Below are 23,969 nucleotides of genomic sequence, written 5' to 3' on the forward strand. Positions count from 1 at the left end.
CCAAAACATGAAACCTGATCCGGTTCCAAAAATCTAACCGGGTGCAAGTCCATCCTATGACCCGAGACCTGATAGAAAACCGAAACCCCTGCAGGTTGTTGGTGGATTTGATGTCATGGTGGATGACCCGAGGGGGACGGAATAAATTTCTCCCCTAAAATCCAACTTTAACGAAGCAAAGAGCTTATGGCAGGGAAGCTCAGCGCTAATGCCGAAGAGCCTACAAGCAAGCAAGGTCCTGCGATGGAGACCAACTCCCTTACCCCAAAAATTCAATCCTTTTCACCCAAGAAAATCTCAAGGGCTCAAATTAAGCACAAAATCAATCAAAGGAAAGCAAAATTCAAACCACCACCCACCTCATGTTCCCCATAACCAATCGAGAAACCAAACATTCGCATAAAATCCATTTCCCCAACCAAACGAAGCATAGCCTTCAGCACCAAGCCTCCGAACTATAGTTGGCAAGAACGACGCAGACCGACCTCCGGCTTGGTCCAATCACCCAACCTCCCGAGAACCTTTGGTCTCCAGACATCACCTACAAAATAATTAGAAAGAAGAAACCAAGAAGCAGCAACAAGGTATCCTCGACTGGGCAAGAGAGACGCCGGGGAACCCTAGGGATAAGGGGGATCAAAGGCGACTGGGACACCCACCCCTGCGGAGGGAGGCAGGCAAGGAGAGATGAGAGAAGATTCTGGACCCTGGGATTCCCAAGCCAACGTGACATTTTTTCTTCCGCCGAGTGAGAGCACGTAGGGATACAATCTAACATCTCATTAGTTTACATAAAAATGTGCATGCTACTCTATTTTTCACTTACAGTAAAAAATAAATAAAAATATAATTACAATTGTGATTAAGCAGACTTTAAAGCCCATAAACCCGCCCTGTCATGCACAGGGCAGGTTCGGGCCCGAGGGGCACCCGCAGGGCAAATGTAGCCTCACCCTGAACCCGATTGAAGTCAGAACCCCAACCCAGTAGTCATGCAGGGCGAATTTTGCATCCAAACCTGCTCCGGAGTATGAAACCCGCTGGGCAACCCGGCCCGTTGCCACCCTTGATCCCGACGGGCAGGCGTGGCCTACGTGCATGAATGCATGCAGGGCAGGCCACCGGCACGCCGAGACAATGACGCGACGGCATCCACATGCAAACCGAGTACACTAGCACTGTTACCGGAACCGCTCCTTCACGAGTCGCCAATCGGCCAATGGTCCTTGCCATCGGGCTACGCCCCACGGGGACGGGGCCGCGAGTCTCGTGTGGTGAGTGAGCTTACTGCACGGTTAGCTCAATCGAATAGTCCTGGTCGATTGGAGACGTAAGTGAGCTTGTTCATTCACCGCCGTAAGATGACCACAACCGGATAGTAAATTGAGCATCATCCGCCTAAGAAACAGAGTGCCAAGTAGCTCCAAATTGATGGCTGCTCTGAATTCACCGGCTATCCTTTCGCCCGTGCAAGCCAATTAATCATGCAAAAACTCGGGTATTATTCTCACTATTCAGGATCCAAGCAAATCTCGTGCTATTTCAAATCTCACACCTGCACAGCTGACATGGACGCCAGCAGTAAACTGCTCCCTTCGATTCAATCCTCGCCCACACAACTGTCTCTTCCTGCTGCGGCTGGCAGTGACGAGTCTAGAATCAAAATTTAAAAGGCTCAACTTCTTCTTTTTACCTTTTTTTTTTCTTTTCTTCTTCCTTTTTTTCACTATCTTCTTCCTCCTATTTTATATCTAAAAATTATAAAGATAACTTGAAGGGCTCTCAACTATTTCAGGGTAAGGGCTCCTTCCCCTGGCCCCCGTTGCATCCGCCCCTGGCGTTTGGTATCCTGCGCTTCCTGGCCGCCTGAGCTCTTTCGCTCCCCAATGCCATGGCCAATGCATGCCATTGCCGTGGGCGCACGATCCGATGTGACACGAGGCGCCGAGGCGAATCATGTTTTGCACGCCCAATCGAATGGCTTCGCCCACGGGCACAGGCCGGCCCTGAGCAATCATCTCGCCACACATCATCGCCATTCACTGGCTCGGGAAAGGAAGAAGAAGCTGCCAATGGCTACATCCGTCGTCACGTTCGCATTCCCGGCGTCTCTGTTATACTCACCACTGATGTAAACGTACTTAATAAACCGCATCAAAACAACGGTAGTGCTGCTGAAATGAAGCGAGTAAGTGCATTTGTTAAGCACAAATAGGATGCATACACACTCAAGCTACACACCACATTCACGTCCATAAACACGCTACACACCAGTGATGTAAAAACGTGCGGTCACACAGTTTAAGAACATACATTTACTATTCAATTATTTACGCGTGAAAGTTTCTACTGCCGGTACACTAAAAGGACGCATGGGCAGTGCGAGAAATATCTCCGCACGTCGCTGTAGCGCGAGCACGCACACGCAGTACTGGAACGGGTACGGCGACGAGCGCAAGCGACAAGTGACTCCAGGGCGGGTCACGTCGATTCGGCAGCCATTCATTTCATGCACGCCCATTCCACTACCGTGACAGTCTTGACAGAGCTGCTGCGTGCTGCATCTCCGGCAGACGAAATTACTCGATCCAACACGCAGCGTTTCAGACTGTTTCAATGGAGACTACCGTGCCTTGTATGCACGGCAGCACCAGTAACAAGGTACGTATCAAAATAATGAACGCGCTGGGTACTATACTACTAAGTACTACCCATACACGAGTACAGGGTACAAAACATTTAGCAGCTGTTAATCTGTTGTGAAGTACGTAGGGGTTAAAATTTCTACGAATTTTCGTGAATTTTGAAAACTTTAGAGGGAAATAAAAAATTTAATTATAGAATTTTTTTTACTGTCACGTAGACTAATAAAAAAAGACAAAAATTATAGAATTAAGGTTTTGATGAAATTTTGTAAATTTTAATCTTCTCATCTGTGAAGAAAAAAAATGTAAAACAAAATTAAAATCACTGCGAGTCTAATCTTTGTCGGTACAGGCTGAGCGTACACCAACGGTACGGTTTTAAAATTTCAAATGTTTTGGATTACTGACCAATAGATACAGTGACTGAATCAGAAAGAGTACTCCTCGCACTCGTAGCTTTCGAAAGGTTTTGGACTAGGGCTAAAGGATGTGTCCAAACTCACAAACTTTTTTCCCTTTCCACTTTTCCAGGACAATGCTAGAGAAGCAGGTGGCGTTATTATGGCTGACGTCACTGTTACCGCGGCTCTAAAGGGCAGGGACCCCATTAGTCATTGTGCAAAAACATGGGATCCACATGCCTCGACCATTGCATTGCACCAGAGTATTGTTCTCCCTCCATTTCTTTTTTAAGGACATATTAGGATTTTAAAATGTTATTATAAATATGGTTTGATCATTAATTTCTCTTACAATATATTATCAATTGCTATAAAATACATATCATATTAAAATATTAATAAAATATGAATCTATTGATATAACTTTTTTACACTAAACATGTATATAATTTAACTAATTGTTAATCATAATTTATAAAGTTTGATTTTTCTAAATTTTAATATGCTCTATATTTCAAAATGAAAGGAGTACTAATTGTTAGACTGATCTCTCACTAATTAAGCCCAACGGCTTAATTATAACCTTGACCCGCGCCCTGATCGGGGGCGTCCAGCCCATTTTGGCTGGTGGGCCCCCGTCGCCAGCGCTATAAAAAGAGGTGGGGGCCGGGGCGCTCGGCACGAGGTTCACCGCGCCGCTAGTCACCCCACCGACACCTAAACCCTAACCGATCTAGAGGAGAGGGCGCTGTGCCGACAGGAAGCTCCACCTGGCCCTCTGCGTCACGCCCTGGACTACGTGCGCCTACGTCACCATTGTCGGACGCCGGCGAGCCCTTCTGCCCCGACCGTCGCTGCCCTAGCGCAGAGCTCCACCGACGAAGCAGAGATGGCGGGTTCTAGCAACCCTACTCCAACCACTGGAGTCTCAGGTATGAACCCATCCATCTCCCCCCTCTCTCCCTTCTACTCTCGGTAGTGCGGTCATCAGGTTGTTGAAGATGAACATCACATTGCTAACAATGGTATCAGAGCCCACAACCAAACCCTAACCCTAACAGTTCATCTTCGACTAGAAGGGGGGGGATGTCTCACCTCTTCTGGCCGTAGATCACCGCCGTGGGCGGCAGAGTACTCGCACCGCCGCTCGACGGCGTGCGGCACAGAGCCGAGCCCCGAGCGCCTCCTCCGCGGGCTCAAGGGGTCAGGCACCACCGTGAAGCCACTCGACCGGGGCGCGCTCACCCCTAGGGGAGCGCGCACGCCGACGAGGAGCCTCGCGGTGGCACCGTCTCTCCTCTCCGGCGCCGGTCGCCGCGGATCGCCTCGGTCGCCACCGTGTCGCCGCTCGGTCTCGCGAGAGAGAGAGGAGATCGAATGGGTTAGGGTTAGGGCGAGGGGCGCGGCGACGTCGGGTTTTGTTCGGCCGAGATCGCCGCTGCGCCGTCCGATCCAAATGAATGGCTGAGATCGACGCGGGCGGGCGCGGGGGCGCGCTGACGGGCCGAATTGGCGACCCAGGCCCAGGTTGCGGCCTGGGCGCGCGTCGATCGTCGTGGGCGCGTCCACCGCGGGCCGCAAGAGGGCCAAATCTCCGGCCGGGCCGAAAGTGAAATGGATGGGCTGTCAAGGCCGAAATGGCGTTTTCAACAGTATAAAAGTATCTATACTGTTTAGCATTTTCCAGAAAGTATTTAAATTGAAATATTGGTGTGATTTTTATGCAAAAAAAAATTATCCAACGATAATTTTGCCCAGAAAATTATAAAGTCTAGAAATAATTCTGGAAAAATAGTATAAAGTATTTAAAATTGTTTTCCGTTGCGTATTTTCATTATTAAATTCAAACCAACGGGAGAATTTAATTCTGGAAATGAAAATGATGATTATTATTATAATTTTGTTATTATTCTGACCAACGTTGATTAATAGCAATATTATAATAATATTAATGTATAATCTCATGTATTAATTCTATTTCTGCCCAACGGTGATATAGAATTAGCGCAGGGAACAGTTGTATGTTTTGATTTTAACCAACGTTGCAATCAAGGCATGCAATTGTGGTGTCATTTCATGTTCTCATATTATTTGAATTGTATTTTCAGGAGGGTACAACTTGATGGGTTGTATCAATGAGATTCCAACTCTGAAAGGTGACAACTATTCAGAATGGAAAAAGAAGATCGACCTAGCCTTCATCTTGGCTGAGGTTGATTGGGTAGTCACCACACCGTGTCCTACAGATCTTGTGGCACCGGTGAGGGAGACAAACGAGGCTGATGCCGCTTGGGCAACCAGAGATAGGGATTGTCAATCCCAAAAGATGGCCTATGACCTTGAGCATAGGAAGTGGGTCACTGCCAACAAGAAATGTTTGGCAGTGATAAAGAACACGATTGAGCCTGCTATTGTGGGTTCGATCCCAGAGTGTGACACTGTCACTGAGTACCTGAACAGAATAAAGAGTCAGTTTACTGGCTCTTCAAAGACTTATGCTACCCAGCTGATAAAGCAGCTGGTAACAGAAAGATACTCAGGTGGAGGCAGTGGCATAAGAGAGCACATACTGAGGATGAGCAACTTGGCATCCAAGCTCAAACCAATGGATCTGGCTCTAAAGGATGAGTTCCTTATCCATTTGATTTTTGCTTCTTTGCTAAAAGAGTTTGATACATTTGTTGTGAACTACAACATACAGCCCGAGAAGTGGGATTTAGAGAAGCTCATTGCTATGTGTGTGCAAGAAGAGGAAAGGATAAAAGCTTCACATGGTGGTTCCATCAACTATGTGAAAGAGAATAACAAGAAAAAGAATTTCGATGCTAACTCTCCAAAGGGCAAGGGCAAAGGCCCCATGCAGCATCAACAAAAGAAATTCACAGTGGAGAAAGATCAGTGTCTTCATTGCAAGAAAACGGGGCATTACAAGAAAGACTGTCCCGAATTCTTGAAAATGATAATGGCAAAGAAAGGTGAGAACATTATTACGTTCATAAATGAAATCCTGTATGTGAGTTATTCGAAATCTACATGGTGGATTGACTCAGGAGCAACTGTTCATGTTGCAAACTTATTACAGGGATTCCGTTCGACGAGGACTACGCAAAGAAGCGAAAGACACGTTAAAGTCGCAAATGGAGTCCAAGCAGATGTTGAAGCCGTTGGCGACCTTCCTCTGGAGCTTGCTGATGGATTCACATTAATTCTTAGAGATGTGCTTTATGTTCCCTCTTTACAGAGGAATTTGATTAGTGTTTCATGTTTGGACAATGATGGATATGATTGCCATTTTGGAAATGGCAAATGTAAGATAACATTCAATAATGCATGTGTTGGGATTGCTATCTTACAAAATGAGTTATATTTGTTATCACTACGTGATGAAGTAAATGTTATATGTGATAGTGAAAACGTATCCTCGTCTGCGGATGTAAACAGAAAACGAAAGCGAACTCAAGATGCGTCGTCGAAATTATGGCACTGTCGTTTAGTCCATATTTCGAGGGGGAGAATAGAGAGACTAGTAAAGAATGATATTCTTCCTCCATTAGAGTTCGCAGACTTAGAGCAATGCAGAGATTGCATAAAAGGAAAATATGTAAAGAAAATTAAGAAAAATGCCAAACGAAGCACGGGAATATTAGAAATAATCCACACAGACATATGTGGTCCATTTCCTGTGAAAAGTGTGGATGGTTTTGACTCGTTCATAACATTCACAGATGATTACTCCCGTTTTGGCTATATTTATCCAATTAAAGAAAGAACAGAAGCATTGGATAAATTTAAGATATTCAAAGCAGAAGTTGAGAACCAACACAGTTTAAAGATTAAGATAGTCAGATCTGACCGTGGAGGGGAGTACTACGGTCGTCATACCCCGTATGGACAGATTCCTGGACCTTTTGCAAGGTTCTTACAAGAAAATGGAATAGTAGCCCAGTATTCGACACCGGGCGAGCCTCAGCAAAATGGAGTAGCTGAAAGGCGTAACCGTACCCTGATGGATATGGTGCGTAGTATGATGAGTTACTCATCCCTACCATTGGGTCTATGGATAGAAGCATTAAAGACAGCAATCCATATTCTCAATAGAGTACCAAGTAAATCGGTGCCCAAGACACCGTATGAGTTGTGGACAGGGAGAGTACCCTCACTAAAGCATTTACGTGTGTGGGGGAGCCCAGCTGAGGCCAAGGTGTTTAACCCAAACATTGGGAAGCTAGATCCCAAAACAGTTAGTTACCATTTCATTGGCTATCCTGAAAGATCGAAAGGTTATCGTTTCTACTGCCCTGATAGACATACAAAGTTTGTGGAAACGAGACACGCAATCTTCCTAGAAGATGAGATGATGAGGGGGAGCGTGGTAGCTCGAGAGTTTGACCTTGAGGAGAAGCGGGAATATGTGCCCACTCCGTTGACTCATGAGCCATTCTTCTCACTACCCGTTGTAGCTGCACCGACAGTGGAAGACACTGTGATGCAAGCACCTGTGGTTGTCCCTCCTGTGGCAACAACGAATGAAGATGTGGAACCTGTGCTTCAGGAACCCATGGAAGCTATTGCCACAGATCATGGGGAGCAACAACAGCCTCAACTTGAAAATGTTCCAAATGTGGAGGCTCCTAGAAGGTCTCAAAGAGTGAGAAGATCAGCTATCCCTGACGATTATAAAGTGTATAACATCGAAGAGTTTCAAATGGAAGGTGATCCTACCTCGTTTGAAGAAGCCATGAGAAGCGAACACTCATCCAAGTGGCTTGAGGCCATGGAAGATGAGATAAGATCAATGAGTGCCAACGAGGTTTGGGACTTAGAGGTAATTCCTAAAGGAGCCAAAACAGTGGGCTGCAAATGGGTCTACAAAATAAAATATGACTCCCAAGGGAATATAGAAAAGTATAAAGCGCGACTTGTGGCAAAAGGCTTTACGCAAAGAGAAGGGATTGATTACAATGAGACCTTTTCTCCAGTCTCATGTAAAGATTCCTTCAGAATCATAATGGCGCTGGTAGCCCACTATGATTTAGACTTGCATCAAATGGATGTAAAGACAGCATTCCTTAACGGGGATTTAGACGAGAGTGTCTATATGGCACAACCGAAAGGCTTTGTCGTAAAAGGAAAAGAACGTCTGGGATGCCGCTTAAAGAAATCCATTTATGGGTTGAAACAGGCTTCAAGGCAGTGGTACTTGAAGTTTGATAAGACAATAAGACAGTTTGGGTTCAAAGAAAATATAGAGGACAATTGTGTATATTCAAAGTTTAAAAGTGGAAAGTATATCTTTCTGATCTTATATGTGGATGACATCTTGCTTGCGAGTAGTGATGTCAGCCTAATGAAAGAAACAAAGAAGTTCTTGTCCTCGAACTTTGATATGAAAGATCTCGGTGAAGCTACATATGTTCTGGGAATTGAGATACACCGAGATAGAAGCAAAGGGGTATTAGGACTGTCACAAAAGGCATACATAGAAAAGGTCTTGAAAAAGTTCAGTATGCATAAGTGTAGTGCCTCACCTGCACCCATAGTCAAGGGCGATAGATATGGGGATTTTCAATGCCCAAAGAATCAATACGAGATCGATCAAATGAAAGTGGTACCATATGCTTCAGCTGTCGGGAGCTTACAGTATGCGCAAGTTTGTACACGCCCTGACATAGTTTTTGTCACCGGGTTACTTGGCAGATTTCAAAGTAATCCAGGACCAGAACACTGGAAATTGGTAAAGAAGGTCTTGCGTTATTTGCAAGGCACAAAAGGCCTCATGCTAACGTACAGAAAATCAGATTCCTTGCACATAGTAGGGTACTCGGATTCTGATTATGCGGGAGATGATAGAAAGTCCACGTCAGGGTACGTGTTTACTCTCGCAGGAGGAGCAATATCATGGAAAAGCTCCAAACAAACCGTCACTACATCGTCCACAATGTATGCCGAGTTTGTAGCATGTTACGAGGCAACGGGGCAGGTGAACTGGCTAAAGAAGTTCGTACCCGGTTTAAAGGTGGTTGACGACATCTATAGACCACTAAAGTTATACTGCGATAATTATCCGGCAGTACAGTACGCTCACAACAATAAGTCAAGTGGTGCTGCCAAACACATTGACATAAAGTATTACGTTGTGAAGGATAAAGTCCGGGATCAAATCATAAGTCTCGAGCATATAAGTACAGCAAGGATGCTCGCGGATCCGCTAACGAAAGGCTTACCACCCAACGTGTTCAAGGAACATGTAGCCGGCATGGGGTTAAGGGATAGCCTGTGATTCCTGGACTACTAGGGCCCAAAAGTCAAAGAATCTGTTTCAAAACAGAGACGTGCTTGTAGCTACCAAATCTATCGGCGATTGACCGTGACGATGAAGTATGCTCTATGCAACTATCTGTGATGGAATGGGATAAAAGTAAAAGTTTAAAAGTAAAAGTGTAGAGTGAGATCAAGGGGGAGAATGTTAGACTGATCTCTCACTAATTAAGCCCAACGACTTAATTAGAACCTTGACCCGCGCCCTGATCGGGGGCGTCCAGCCCATTTTGGCTGGTGGGCCCCCGTCGCCAGCGCTATAAAAAGAGGTGGGGGCCGGGGCGCTCGGCACGAGGTTCACCGCGCCGCTAGTCACCCCACCGACACCTAAACCCTAACCGATCTAGAGGAGAGGGCGCTGTGCCGACGGGAAGCTCCACCTGGCCCTCTGCGTCACGCCCTGGACTACGTGCGCCTACGTCATCATCGTCGGACGCCGGCGAGCCCTTCTGCCCCGACCGTCACTGCCCTAGCGCAGAGCTCCACCGACGAAGCAGAGATGGCGGGTTCTAGCAACCCTACTCCAACCACTGGAGTCTCAGGTATGAACCCATCCATCTCCCCCCTCTCTCCCTTCTACTCTCGGTAGTGCGGTCATCAGGTTGTTGAAGATGAACATTACATTGCTAACACTAATGCTATACAGATATGACACAATATTTTTGTGTGCCCATCCTTTTAGTTCTGACGCCTGCCTATATGATTCCTGGTTTATTAGTTTTATCACCTGCTATTGTTTGTTGTAGGAGTAGTTGTGGGAGATAGTGGTAAAGTCTGGTCACGTGTGTGGACACCACTGCTTCTGAATTAGCGATAATTAGAGGTCGAGTTTTTGCTCAAAGAAATTTTGGAACTAAATATTTTTAGCACTAAAAATTTATAAAGTCAAAGGTTATACCGAGGGTTCTAAGTGATTCATCTGGTTTATATTATAGGCTAAAAATAAATATATAATTATTTTAAGGTAAATTTCATAAAACCATAACTATTTATACAATTTTAATATATATAACTCTAACTTTTTTAAGTCTATTTCACAAAACTATAATTACTTCAATTCTTATTAACAATAAAAACATCAACTTTTTAGCATATGTGTAGCATACATGTAGAATCAAACTATACGACATATGTGTGGCTAATAAGTGGAATCAGATAAAAAATTATAGGTTTTTATTATTAATAGTCAAAGTAGTTATAGTTTTATAAAATATACTTTAAAAATATAGTTGTATGTTACAACAGTGTAAATAGTTATAGATTTTAAAATTTACTAGTTAAGTTATATTAATGTATAAACACGATATGAGACGAAGCTCGCATGCCTAACAGGCTTTTATTACAAGACTACTTGTTTAAGCAGAAGAGAAAAAACATTAGACTACTTAAGGGATTTCCGTCGCGGACAAAACTTTTATCGTGAAGAGATTTTTGTTCACTTCAGCGTTTCAATAATTTTCATTCACGGTTCCCGTTATGAAGGGATTTTCAAGGTTATTTTTTTTATGATAGTATTTTCTTTTATTTCTTTTTGCGATTTATTTTGAAAGAAAGCTGTTGGAGATGAGATAAAATAAAAGGAATGAGAATGAAAAAGAAATAAAAAACGAAATAAAAAGAATATGATTAGAGATAGTCTTAAAACAGTGTTACAGTACGTCTCGTCGTTCGACAAGGACAAGAATTGTGCGCCTAGGTCTTGGCATCTCGGAAGCGAAAAGAGGAGGGGTCGTGCCACGATGATGCCTCATGAATTTTGTTCCTGCAGACATCGCGGGCACCAAAAACATGAGCAGCTGGGCGTTCCCTTTCGAAAAAGAGAAGGATTGGGCCATTGGGGCCTCACTCGTTCATAGCAGGAGCCTCCACCCCCGGCTGCTCCCTCCCGGGGAACTGTTCCTAATGGCGTACGAGTTTTAGCCCTGGAAGCTAACATTTATCAAATCCTATAGGAGTACCAGATAAGGGCTCATTTGGAGTGTATGATTAAAACACCCGAATAGGATAGCATGATGGATGAAAAATAAAGGATAAAAATAGAAGATTTTTTTTTTAAGTTGGTATTTGGATGGACGCGGAAAAAATATAAGAATCTGTCATGATCCTACGTGACGACAAGAGAAAAAAAACTCGGAGTCAATTTTTTTTTTACTTTTTCTGTGAAATCGAGCGACATTGCCTGTGTTATTACTTTATGCCTATTCCTGTGAACAAAACAAATAAGGAACGCAAAAAAATTCTTATTTCTAACGTTTTCCTACATTTTCTCTACAACCCAAAGGGTCGTGAAGGTATTAGCGCTGGACGTCACTAAGGCATCCATGGTGCACTACATAACCCGTGTTGTGTCTGGCAGGACCTAAGATTCCCTTGTTGTACTATTTTATTGTGGTTGAGGGTGTAGATGTAAGTTTAAATTATTTAAATTAGTATTTTTGACACGAATTTAAATGTTTATTTTCTAAAAAATATAGTCGTATACTTTCGGGATGTCTCGAAATCTTAATTGTACATACTCCGTCCGGTCATAAATATTCACTATATTTGATTTTTCACGATCTTCGTTGTACAACTTTGATCATTATTATTTTATTAAAATATAGTTATAATATCTAACAAAATATAATATAATAATAATATTTTTTAAGACAAATTTACGCATATTATTTTTATATGTCCAAACTAAATATTCTAAAATTTTGATTAGATTTTAATCAGAATGACTGTATTTATGATATGATATAGTATTGACAGTTAAAATTTTAAATTTTAATTAGATTTTAATCAAAACAATTGTATTTATGATATGATAGAGTATGTTGTAAGCTGTAAAAAAAACTGTCCCATACGGTAGGGAAAAATAAAAAATTAGACAATATACGATATACCGGTACAACGTATGGCCTTGAGCTCTGTCCCTCTTGGCTCTTGCTGCCTTGTCCATCAAGCCGTACCGCGCCAGCTACAGACGGGCAGACGAAAATGGGGCCATCTTGTTACACGCGCCTTTACTCCACATTAAAACGATTTATTTACTCGACCTGTGTCTCTGTTCGTGCGAATACGTACTGGGACGAGATTTACTCTAGTCATTTTTACTCTCACCCGCTTCTCACTTTCCCTTTACCGTGTCACCGTGTCGCGTACGCCTCGCTTGAGCCAGCTGTATCCGACTCGGACCGCACTCCCGCCTTGTCGCTGTAGAGCAGCAGTACGACTTCTGGGGCGGGCGAGGCGAGGCGAGGCGACGAGGCGAGGCAAGGCGAGGGGATCTAGATGCAGCAGAAAATTTTCGGGCCGGGGCGCAGGTGCAGCCAGAAGGGTGTGATTGGTTGTGCGCGGGGTTTTGCTGTGTGGATGGTATAGACACTTTGGCTGTTTTTATTTGGATCGGTTGGTTTTATTTCTGTTTGATTGTTTGAATTTGCGGTTGTATAAATGTATATAAGAGTTTAGCTTATGATTAATTAATCGTATAAAGATTATTTTACGATATTGATATGTGAGACTGTTTGTATTAACAGATGTAGTAGCTTGAATCTGTCGAGCTAGTTCGTGGAGCACGTGCCATGCTACAATAGTAGTTGTAAGTAGCCAACCATTTTTTTTTCAAATTTATACCTATCCATAGGGCCAGATTAAGATAATTTTGGATAGCCAATGGTGTGATTAGTTAACTGTGAGTTTTGCCCATATACACCATATATTCTGGTTAGGACAAAGTATCCTGATCAAAGTTATGTTTGTTGAAAAATTTAGTATTCGATTAGTTGTATTTGTCTCGATAGATTAGGCTGAGTTTCTGTTTAGTTAATTGAATTTGAGATTGTACGAATGAATATAAGAGTTGAAAATGTAATTAATTATTTACATGATAATAATTTTATAACTCAACCGAACTAATCTAAAATAGTGTATAAAAATAACCAAATATGTTTCCCCTCGTATTATACGCATTCACAGACCAGGTTGCCCTCGTACGTGAATCATACCCCAAACACTCGCCGAGCCGCAAAAGTTGCGAGGCCCATGGGCCACCGGCGAGCTGGCCCCACAGGCGAGAGGGCCCCTTGGTCTCCGACGTGGCGCTCCGAGTCACGCGCGACCCTTCCACCATAAGCCAGCCCCCTCCTCCTCCTCCTCCGTTTATATAACGCCTGCCAAGGCGGTGGCTCACTCGCAAAGCATCCTCGTTTCACAGAGAGCAGTGGTATCAGTGTTGGGGGGGGGGGGGGGGCAGCTTGGGAACTAGTGGCAATGGCGTTGCGGAACGGAGGCGGTGGTGGCCTGGGCCTGGGCGCGGCGGCCTCACTGCTGGCCGTTGTGGTGGCCGCGCTGCTGGGCGCCGGGGTGGTGGCGGGTGCGAGCAAGCTCGAAGACGTGGTGCTGCCGAGCTGGGCAAACGACCACGTCGTGTACGAAGGCGACCTCCTCAAGCTCCGCCTCGACAGCTCCTCAGGTTTGTAATAAATCTCTTCCTTGCTTCAGAGATGGGGGTGCGTTTCTGTACGTTTCTGATTCGTAGCCTGTACTGACGAGCTCTTCTCTCCGCATTTTTTCGCGTTTGGAAATGTGTTCGTGCAGGTGGAGGATTCGCGTCGAAGAACAAGTTCCTGTACGGCAGGGCGAGCGCCGATCTGAAGCTGGTGCCGGGCGACTCCGCCGGGGTGGTCACCGCTTTCTATGTGAGTGAGTGCAGGCTTTGCCTTGCATCTTTTTACAACTCCCTTCTCAACTGAACATGCAGCTGCCATTTTCAGTTGCGCATTAGAATGACCAACTGTTTTGATACTGCATTCGGCAATGGACGCCTTGGATATTTTCCTCTGCATTCCTTGCTATTCTTGGTTCCATATAGGATTGACGAAATATTAAACAAAGTCATCGAAAACCAATGCTGTGACATGCTTGCCATGTTTACAAAGAACAACAGCACGTGAACAAGTGCAGAAAGAACACTACTTCCTTAAAGATGATGCCGTTTTTACAAACCAACCCACGTAGATTTACTTATTACTTTTAGTACTTACCTGGTATGTGATTGCATTTGCGACCTCTAATGAAACTGAAATTGCATTTTCCGTGTATGGATTGGCGCAGTTGTCGTCGCAGGGGGACAAGCACAACGAGTTCGACTTCGAGTTCCTGGGCAACGTCACCGGCGAGCCGTACCTGGTGCAGACGAACCTGTACATCGACGGCGTGGGCAACCGCGAGCAGCGCATGGACCTGTGGTTCGACCCTACCACCGACTTCCACACCTACGCCGTCCTGTGGAACCCCAGCCAGGTCGTCTTCATGGTCGACGACACCCCCATCCGCGTCTACGAGAACAAGAACGGCACCGCCTCCACCCACGGCCACCACCGCCACGCCAACAACACCAACACCACCTCGCCACCGCCGTTCCCGTCGCCGCAGCCGATGTCCGTGTACAGCTCCATCTGGAACGCGGACGACTGGGCGACGCAGGGCGGGCGCGTGAAGACGGACTGGTCGCACGCGCCGTTCGAGGCCACGTTCCGGGAGGTGCGCGTGGACGGTTGCGCGTGGGCGGCCAATGCCAGCGACTGGGACGCCGGGGAGATGCGGCGGTGCAGCGAGAGTTCGTGGGGCAAGGAGGGCCGGTACTGGTGGAAGGAGAAGGACATGGAAGAGCTCACCGTGCACCAGAGCCACCAGCTCGTCTGGGCTCGGGCGCACCACCTCGTCTACGACTACTGCGTCGACACCGACCGCTTCCCCGTCCAGCCGCCCGAGTGCGCTGGCCGGTGATCAATGGCGGCATCGCGGGCTGCTAGGATATCGATCCTGATCGATTGTTGGATGGAACTGCTGGTTTCTTTCTTGGTTGGGTTTGTAAGAATGGTGTGTGCTGTCTGTCTGGCTGTCTTGTAGCGAAGCTATGCTTTGCATTGGCTACGATGTGTAATCCTTGTTTCTGTGGAGGTGTTTTAGAAATTTTGGTTGGTTTTCTTCGAGGAGAATAGCCCGATTAACCATCTTGATTGCGATGAATTTGTACAGTAGATTTCATGCGTTCATGTCCAAACTAGGGCCCACGTTAATAGCCTTTAATTTCACGGACTAGTGGCGCTGCAATATTTTAATATTGATTTTTTATTTAAGTATTTGATTTTTATAATAATTTGATTTTTTCTAAGATTATTGATATGGATTCTTCTTTTTTTCTATTCTAATCCCAATTTTAATTATTATTTATTTTAATTGAACTCCTTATTTAATATTTGCTTCCACATAAACTACTAATGTTTTATAATTTTTAATTTCTAATTTAATTATAATCGTATTTGATATGGACTCTTTAATATAATCTAAACTGTTATGATGTTTATAATAATAACTGTTTTAGATATTTTTCAAAATTAATGTGGTAATTTTGTGATAAGAGTGAACATATACTCCTTTTAACACTGAAATAGATGTCCTCAAGGTACGAGATTTATATTTTCTGTACGGCGAAAAGTCATGGTGCTCTCAAGGCCAGCACTTCGAACCACTTTCTCACTGCGTTGAGCCTTTCAGTCAAGAGTGTAACTGAGTAAGTAGAGGTACAGTACTCTCGTGGTCCACTGATCACAATTTGCTGGAGGGTCCTTTAATCTTCTGGATTTGCTGGAAGTCTGGAACGCTGTTTGAGAGCCCCCGCAAGTGCATCAACGGATAAGGAGGGTAAATTATTTGATGGTGCACTATGTTTCAGCAGTTTGGTTTCTTCCATGACATTTTTCTGTCCTTCGAGGACATTTACCGAGTCCCAACCCTCTTGGTTCTGCGATGAAACTAGCGCAGAATCCTTGTCCAAATGTACACTGCATTGTTTCTGTTTCTTTAGGGTGAGGAACTCCATTCATGGTGCTCTCGAGGCCTGTACTGCACAACTTTCTCAGTACCGGTGCTGGTGCTGCTTTGAACCCTTCAATCATGCGAGTGTAAGGGAGCAAGTGGAGGTACAGTATTCTGGTGGTCCGTTGATCGACCGGTACACGCACGCTGTTTGCGAGCAACCAAAGCACGAAACGTCCTCTGCGGCATTGAGCTCACAGGTCAAATAGTTTGTTCTGCCAACTTGCCTGCTTTGCAGCGGCTACGAGTCAGTGCATATTCCTTCCAGGGATCAGCTTCGACTCGCCCCCTTTCGACTCCGGTGAAGGAGCGTTGCATCTTTGTTTGTTCTTCAGGTAGTAGAGTACCGTGCGGCGGAGCATGCGAGCGTGGTTGATTGGCACGTAGCAAAGATGCAGCTAGTTTTTCAGTTATCGCCACCATATGTTATGTTTCGCTGTGAACTCTTGTGCTGTTGGGCAGGTGGTAGACAGCATTGCTCTCGTGACTCATGCAAACACTTGGGGTGATTTTTTTATATTTTGAAAATAAAAAAATTGCAAAACTATACGTTCATTTGAAAAAATTACAAAAATAGTCTACTGTCACCTATTGAAATTCATGGGAAAAAAAGCAATGAAACGACTGTGTATTTGTGTTTCGGAATTTTTCATTATTATTTGATTGTATTTTGAATTTTGATAGCAGTGAAATACAATGCTTTTTTATTTTTTAACTTATCGTCGTTGGAAAGGTGGCATCAGCCTATTTTTATAATTTTTTCAAACAGACATCTAATTGTATAATTTTTTGATTTCCGAAATATAAAAATAAAAAAGCTCCACTTGGGTGGCTTAGAAGCCCAGATGATAGGATAGGATTGTCTCCAAAGGACTAGGCCTTTTCTCAGAAGAAAGGCCTGTGGGCTGCGGCCCAAATACATAATGATAACACGATGAGGTGAACCGGACGAAACCTGTGGGGAGGCCAGCTCTTAGCGAAGCAAAGTACCACCTCGGAAGCTTGTACGAGCTGCAACCTGTTTATAACCCGGAGTTTTGTCCATACAAGCACGACCTTACTTGAACAGGATCTGTTCTATAGGATCGTACCGCTGCATCCTTGACTAATAAGGAGGCAAGCACTAAAGCTTGGTGGATGACTCTATGACCTGTGGGCCAGAGCGTGATTAACGGCGAGGATCAGAGCCTTAATGGTTCTGCCCAGAGCTGTAGAGGATCGTTCCCGGTTAGGTTTACCTGGCTGGGGTGGCTCATAGGTTGTCTGACAGGCTCTCCAGAAAATTTTTTTTTGCTTCCCAACTTCGAGTTTTGACTCTCATAGAACACGTTTGCATTGCAGCAGAGTGATTCCAACTACTCTTGCAATCAAAGTAGAAAAGTCAGAAACTTGGCGTGAGCTGTGTGGGGCAAAGCTATCGTCGATGTCTGAATTTATATGGACATTGCACATTTTCAATATGTTGCTGTGCTTTAACTTTTGAATGCATAATTTGTTCAGAATATTCCTGTCGTATGCTACCTTACAATAGTTTTTTGTTTAGCGTACCAATTAGGCAATTACATTCCTTAAATCAAATTTTGTCATTAAATCAATTTTGATAATATGCCTGAACATATAGTTCTGCTGTCTGCCGTCAACTATTAAATCCAGAAAATTGTGCTGTAATAGTTACAATGAAAAAGAGTTGACAGAGTTCCACGATGATTCTGACTTCTAATATAAGACTATCATTCTTAATTATTGCTGGTTACAGCATTGTTAGTTACTCCAAATCTTTCAATATATGACTAGAATTCCACGAGGCCATAACAAAATAATCACGAGTGGTGACAGAATTGTTGTTTACTCCAAATGTTTCAATAGAAGCAAGTAAACTAAGGAGGAGCATCAACATCGCCATTCGACAACAACTCTCTTGATGTTTGCAGATCAACGCTTTTGCAGACATACATCACCAACCCATCATTATGCGCGCCATGTTTCATTCTTCACAATCACAAAATCCTGTTGGTACATCTTTGTCAGGGGCAAAAAAAGCCTTTGAAACTGTTGCTTCTTGTCCTTGCCTGTAGTCCTCTCTTCTGTCTTCTTGCATCTCCAATATTGATGTGTAAGTCTTGTGTTTCCCAATATTGATGTGTAAGTCTTGTGTTTTTGCTATTTAGTCAGCTCTGAAATGTGCTTTGGTGTACATTGGAGCGCTTCTTCAGGTTAGTGCAGGTTAGTGGTAGCTGTTAGTGATCCTTTTATTTCGGTCAGGTTTCAGTCAGTGTTGCCGAGCGTGGAGATGGTGGATTGATCACGATTTCCCACTCACGTTTCTTGCCTTAGATGTAGGAGTATATTGTTGTGTCGATTCTCAATAAATACCAACAGAAAACCACAAAACCCTGCGCTTTCGCAGCACAAAACATCCAGTCTCTGAATACTGAAGTTCCTCAGTTACTGTTTCTTCACATGTGAATTCTGAACTGTGACCATGGTGAACAGGGACAAACGCTAGCCACAAGGTCTCAGCTATCTTTCACACATCTTGTTTCGTCCTCGCCTGCAGGGAGTGAAGCTACCCTACACGTTCAACTCGTCGCTGGACACGAGCATCACGCTGGATGAGTGCAGGGCGAGGTGCCTCGCCAACTGCTCCTGCGTGGCTTATGCCGCCGCAGATATTCGAGGCGGCGGCGCTGGCAGCGGATGCATCATGTGGGCAGAAAACCTCGTCGATCTGCGGTACGTAGATGGAGGGCAAACCCTGTACCTACGGCTGGCAAAGTCTGAGTTAGGTATGCACTACTCAACCATGGTCTATTAATCTGCTATACTACTACTTTGCTGTCATCAGAAAGTACTGATTTATTGATGGGTACTGATTCACTGGGTATTTCGATGACATTTGGAATCATGGCCAGGGAAAGGGAAGGAAAAGAAACGCGTTGTTCTCATCTTGGCCTTCTTACTTGTGCGGGTGGCCTGGATAAGACGTATGACCCTCGAGACTGGTATCGCCTTTTTTCATATGCTTTTTCTGCATTTCGATCAAAATTAATGTGAAATAGAAAGGGAAAATTATTATAAGCTATCTGATACAAAAGCTTTGATCAATCAGGTCGTAACTCGTCAGTTCAAATTATTGAGGCAGCACAACCACCAAAAATCCCTCTGTTGTTTCCATTGCTCTGCCCACGGTTAAGAGTGCAACCAGGAATTTCTCTAGAAGGAATGTGATTGGTGAAGGTACTTTCGGCATTGTATACGAGGTCCGCTGTATCTCCAATTAGCTTAAATCCTCTTGTTACTACCACAAGGTACATTAGTTATGCAATTTTGCTCCATTCGAAAAAAAATTATGCAATTTTACTAGTTACGATATTATATACTAGATTTTTTTTTTTTTTGAGGAACCTGGGCTTTTGTTCGGCCATTTCATTATAGTAGGGAGCAGAGTTATTTACAAGTGAGCTGCCATTGCTACGGTGCAAGGCCTACATACAACTTACTGTCGGGATAACACTGTAGCACATCCAAAAAACTGTATATACTTGCACATTTATGTGGCTAGCTTCGTTACACTGTGTTTTTTTTATACTCTTCTCCGTTGCAAATTCATATTTATACGATTAATCGATCAATCTATTGTTTGATTTTTAGAATTTCTATAATGTTTTAGTCAAATATAGTAGTATAGACATCTCTTAATCATACAAATGCGTGAAACATGTTTTTCACCAGCTTACTACCGTGATTACAAGCTGTCTAGCCCAAACTCAGCTCTTGCTAGTTGCATTCTGTCTTGTTGATCCTTGACTTCGTAGGTGTCTCTTGTCACCATCGTAGGTTACAGCTCCATCATCTACGACCTATGATTGTGTCTTGACCCACTGTTTACCTAACACTACTATCTCGTGATGTGCAATAATAAATTTATTCTCAGATTATTAAGTCAAACATAGCTCCTCGCCACCCTATGACTGCAACAGAGAGAGGTACACAGACCAAGCTTGACTCCAATGTCCTCGTATCCTTTGCTGCCACTATAGGTTGTTGCTAGATCATTTTTGCGGGTTGTGGCTTGCCTTATCGACTATCTGACACCATGATCTTATGCTACTAATCTTATGATTATTATAACAATCGATGGTGTAGATCATTTTTTATTTATTAATATGATAATTTCTCCTACTTAAGAGCAATGTGGGGGCTTCTCGGGTGTACAACTGAAGAAGTAATTAACTACTATCTCTCTAAAACGTGTGAAAATTAACTATCTGAAGGGCAAGTTACCCAGAGGACATCCCCTCCTACAAGGACTTCCCGGGAGAACTATTGCCGTGAAGAGGCTTAAACCGATCACTGATCTTCCGGAGACAATCGTCAACTATTTCACCAGATAAATGCAAGTGATGTCTGGACTCAGGCAGCATCAAAACGTCCTCCGGCTTCTTGCCTATTGCGTCGAAGGCAACGAACGAATTCTGGTGTACGAATACATGCATAGGAGGAGTTTGGATGCCTATATATTTGGTACATGCCTACTGATCAAATATATTGCTTTCCGATCTCCTGCCATCTTCTTGCCTGAACGGTCCTTTTTTCAACTGACAGGGAAACCCAAAGAACGTGCGTTGCTGAATTGGCAGATGAGGCTGCAAATAATTAAGGGGATTGCCGAGGGCGTCAAGCACCTGTATGAGGGAGAGGGGTCATCCGGCAGCGTGATCCACAGGGATTTGAAGCCGGCCAATGTGCTGCTGGATGGTGGATGGAAGGCCAAGGTGGCGGACTTCGGGACTGCAAAACTGCTCCTTGCCGGAGCGACAGGAACTCGGACAAGAATAGGCACACCGTAAGGAGCAATATTACTGCTTACTCTTTCTTTCTTTCTTTTCCTTTTTTTTTAGGTAAACTCACTCTGTTCATGAAATCTGTTGATCATACGAAGTGGGTACATGGCCCCGGAGTACGTTCAAAGTGAAGGCGGTGAGACAACGCTGAAATGCGATGTTTACAGCTTTGGGGTCACATTGTTGGAGACACTGAGTGGGCGAAGGAACTGTGAGAGGCCAAGCCTCACTTCAGAAGTAAGTAATCTGAATTACATATTCACCTTGATGCTCTCTCTAGTCAGTGCTGTTATTTAGGAGATGAGCAAATAAATAAGCATCACAAATTACAGTTTTACAAAAGCGACCAACCTTTTTTCTTTTATTTTTTAAAGTTGAGCGAGCAAAGTTGTTGCAGGCCTGGCGATTGTGGGTCGAACGCATCATTACGGCCCTCCTTGATTCTGCGGTTGCACCGGCACCTGCCGGGTCCGAGCCTCCTCAGCTACGCAGGTGCATACAGATTGGACTTCTTTGCGTCCAGGAAAAGCCGGACGACAGGCCATCCATGCCTGCAGTCGTCGAGATGTTGAGCAATAACAGCTCAAAGATTGCTGAGCCCACGGTGCCCATGGTCGACAGTAGGATTTTGGCTACGTTTTTAGAGGCAGATCTCTCGAGGCCAACAATATATGAGACAATTGATTTGAGATAACGGACATATGCTAGTAAACTATGATTGTTGCTAATGTATAAACATCATCAAGTAGCTCAGTACATCAAAGAAGTGAAGGAAGCTCGCTCGTCTGTGTTACCCAAATAAGCAAGAACTACACAAAAAATGCACCCTGCCACCAAATGAAAATTGCACTAAAGGATAAGCAAAGCAAAATCTACTGAAGTACTTAAAAAATGAGATTAGGAAATATATTTTATAAAGAAATTATGAAATATGAAATTAGGAGAAAATTCAGAATTATTGTGAATCCATTCCAATCAAAGGTGAAAGAATAATCGAATATTGAGTAATCAAATCATTCATTCTTTAAATATTTTGAAAAACAGATTAATCGGATGAGAATAATGAGAATCCCATTCTACGATATTGTATCAATATCGATAGCAATAAAATTTATAGTAAGAGGAAAATCAGTCGACTTTATAAATTCAGGTCAAGTCCCTCTATCCACAATAAAAACCCATTTTATTTCCTAACTACTGTACCAACCTCTATTTTTCATTAATGGTTCAAACAATCCGTGTCTGTCTCTTGACGTGAGCTTTTACAAATCTCCAAGGCCCAAAATGAACAGTGTCGTGTGCTGCGGTTAATGAAGCCCACATAGGAGAGCTATACTAGAATGGGCCGGTCCAGTACGCAATATATTGGCCGCTCCCAGCGATTAGTATCACCTCGGCTACTTACGAGCGCTCAAAGCTAACTTAAAACTGCAGTTCTGACGCCCTGCAACACGACCTTACTTGAACAGGATCTGTTCTATAGGATCGTACCGCTGCATCCTTGACTAATAAGGAGGCAAGCACTAAAGCTTGGTTGATGACTCTATGACCTGTGGGCCAGAGCGTGATTAACGGCGAGGATTAGAGCCTTAATGGTTCTGCCCAGAGCTGTAGAGGATCGTTCCCGGTTAGGTTTACCTGGCTGTGGTGGCTCATAGGTTGTCTGACAGGCTCCAAAATTCTTTTTTGTGTGGCCCATTTCAGTTCTTCCTTTTTGCAAGAATCAATGCATCTTGGGCACGAAGTTACCTGTCATGATATCTTTCTTACGACCACCATATGTAGTGGTTCAATACAACATGTATGGTCCTGGATACTACGTCATTTGTGTCTCAAAGTTTGCTTGAGAGCTAGTGGCTCCTCTGTTTCGTAATGTTTATCTATATCCATCATTGCGTACAAATCAAAGAATACTAAAATTAAGTAAAAAATACACTGAAATAATCATGTTACCCCTAATAATATAAAGATGAGAGTAAGTAACTCATCAATATTAGAGTAAATACATACATACATTAAGAACATAGCAGTAAAATGAACCATAAAATATCTTTAGTTACCGTAATAGATAAACAATTTAAAACATATACTCTGAGACTATGAACAAACATTGCGAAACGTATCCAACCAGACTTCATGACACCTAATTGAATATACCCTGGCCACACCGCTTATCCGTCCAGTTAGCCGCGGATTCCTGAAAGCCTGCAGGCCTTTTTTTTTTTTGATGAAACGAGTGTGCATGGGCGGTGTCAGCCATCGCTGTTGCTGCGGGGACAGAAGCTAATGGAGCTGATCGAGCCATATGTCTCGCGGCAAAGCCTTTTGGTGGTACCCCAGCACTCTCCCGATTGAATGGAAGAAATCCTTTTCGATCTACTTACCACTCCCAAAAGCCGTCGTTGCTGGAGGATTCCTCTGACACCGGCCATGGCTCCAGATTCCTTGCAACACGGTCACCTCTGAAACAAGACATGTGGTATGATCTTATGAGCAGCCCTTTGACTGTCTGAAATGAATACTTACCATTGAGAGCAGCGCAGTTCATGTTCATACGTTGTGCATGATCACTCCCCGAAGACTTCTGACTTGTGCGTTTACATAATCCGGAAATGGCAGCCACACGGTTCAGGTTAAGGAGCAATTGGCGCCTTGGCACATCATCTTTTCTGACTCCTCCACAGTTCAGGACAATGCACCTAGCTTGGAGCACGGATGCAGACTGACGTGTTGCAATTCTTTGTCAACACGTGTTTCTCTTGTGGAGTCAACCAGCACTTGTTTGCTAAATCAAACATGATCGTACCTGGCATCATTTCAGGAATGATTCAAGTCGAAAGCTCCAGCAACTGCTCTATGAAATGCACAAAAAACACCCTGTTCGTATGCTGTTG

The 23,969-nt window shown here is 43.9% G+C and overlaps 2 protein-coding genes and 2 non-coding genes across 8 annotated transcripts; all 4 read left to right on the forward strand.

Annotated features, from left to right (window-relative positions):
• Positions 1-13,599: 13,599 nt before the first annotated feature.
• On the forward strand, positions 13,600-15,351 carry LOC133925056 (xyloglucan endotransglucosylase protein 6-like). Its single transcript, XM_062370873.1, has 3 exons — positions 13,600-13,823; positions 13,949-14,049; positions 14,465-15,351. The coding sequence occupies exons 1-3, from the start codon at positions 13,622-13,624 to the stop codon at positions 15,137-15,139; spliced, it is 978 nt and encodes a 325-aa protein (XP_062226857.1). The 5' UTR covers positions 13,600-13,621; the 3' UTR covers positions 15,140-15,351.
• Positions 15,352-17,282: 1,931 nt separating this feature from the next.
• LOC133925692 (small nucleolar RNA U3) lies at positions 17,283-17,504 on the forward strand. The gene has a single exon (XR_009910964.1). It is a non-coding gene; the product is annotated as a small nucleolar RNA U3 (small nucleolar RNA).
• An 833-nt stretch (positions 17,505-18,337) lies between these two features.
• LOC133925057 (cysteine-rich receptor-like protein kinase 44) lies at positions 18,338-21,850 on the forward strand. Of its 5 annotated transcripts, none has more exons than XM_062370874.1 (8): positions 18,338-19,017; positions 19,144-19,215; positions 19,341-19,539; positions 20,166-20,249; positions 20,506-20,755; positions 20,837-21,077; positions 21,174-21,312; positions 21,464-21,850. In XM_062370874.1, exons 5-8 carry the CDS (start codon positions 20,626-20,628, stop codon positions 21,767-21,769), a joined length of 816 nt encoding a protein of 271 aa, XP_062226858.1. In that variant the 5' UTR covers positions 18,338-19,017; positions 19,144-19,215; positions 19,341-19,539; positions 20,166-20,249; positions 20,506-20,625; the 3' UTR covers positions 21,770-21,850. The 5 variants fall into 5 exon arrangements, with proteins under 5 accessions (XP_062226858.1, XP_062226860.1, XP_062226859.1 ...); XM_062370878.1 differs by having other exon boundaries at positions 18,341-19,017; positions 21,450-21,850; XM_062370876.1 differs by lacking the exon at positions 20,166-20,249 and having other exon boundaries at positions 20,420-20,755.
• A 676-nt stretch (positions 21,851-22,526) lies between these two features.
• LOC133925695 (small nucleolar RNA U3) lies at positions 22,527-22,748 on the forward strand. Its single transcript, XR_009910967.1, has one exon. It is a non-coding gene; the product is annotated as a small nucleolar RNA U3 (small nucleolar RNA).
• The last annotated feature ends 1,221 nt before the right edge of the window (positions 22,749-23,969 follow it).

This window comes from Phragmites australis, chromosome 7 (genome assembly GCF_958298935.1).
Source record: "Phragmites australis chromosome 7, lpPhrAust1.1, whole genome shotgun sequence".
Taxonomy (NCBI): domain Eukaryota; kingdom Viridiplantae; phylum Streptophyta; class Magnoliopsida; order Poales; family Poaceae; genus Phragmites; species Phragmites australis.

What these genes read in the sequence shown, in the direction of transcription:
- LOC133925057 (XM_062370874.1), top strand. Translation starts at nt 20,626, where the DNA reads ATGCAAGTGATGTCTGGACTCAGGCAGCATCAAAACGTCCTCCGGCTT. An exon ending in CGGACAAGAATAGGCACACC is followed by an intron (nt 21,078 to 21,173) that starts GTAAGGAGCAAT and finishes GATCATACGAAG; the next exon opens with TGGGTACATGGCCCCGGAGT. An exon ending in GGCCAAGCCTCACTTCAGAA is followed by an intron (nt 21,313 to 21,463) that starts GTAAGTAATCTG and finishes GAGCGAGCAAAG; the next exon opens with TTGTTGCAGGCCTGGCGATT.
- LOC133925056 (XM_062370873.1), top strand. Translation starts at nt 13,622, where the DNA reads ATGGCGTTGCGGAACGGAGGCGGTGGTGGCCTGGGCCTGGGCGCGGCG. An exon ending in CCGCCTCGACAGCTCCTCAG is followed by an intron (nt 13,824 to 13,948) that starts GTTTGTAATAAA and finishes GTGTTCGTGCAG; the next exon opens with GTGGAGGATTCGCGTCGAAG. An exon ending in GGGTGGTCACCGCTTTCTAT is followed by an intron (nt 14,050 to 14,464) that starts GTGAGTGAGTGC and finishes GGATTGGCGCAG; the next exon opens with TTGTCGTCGCAGGGGGACAA.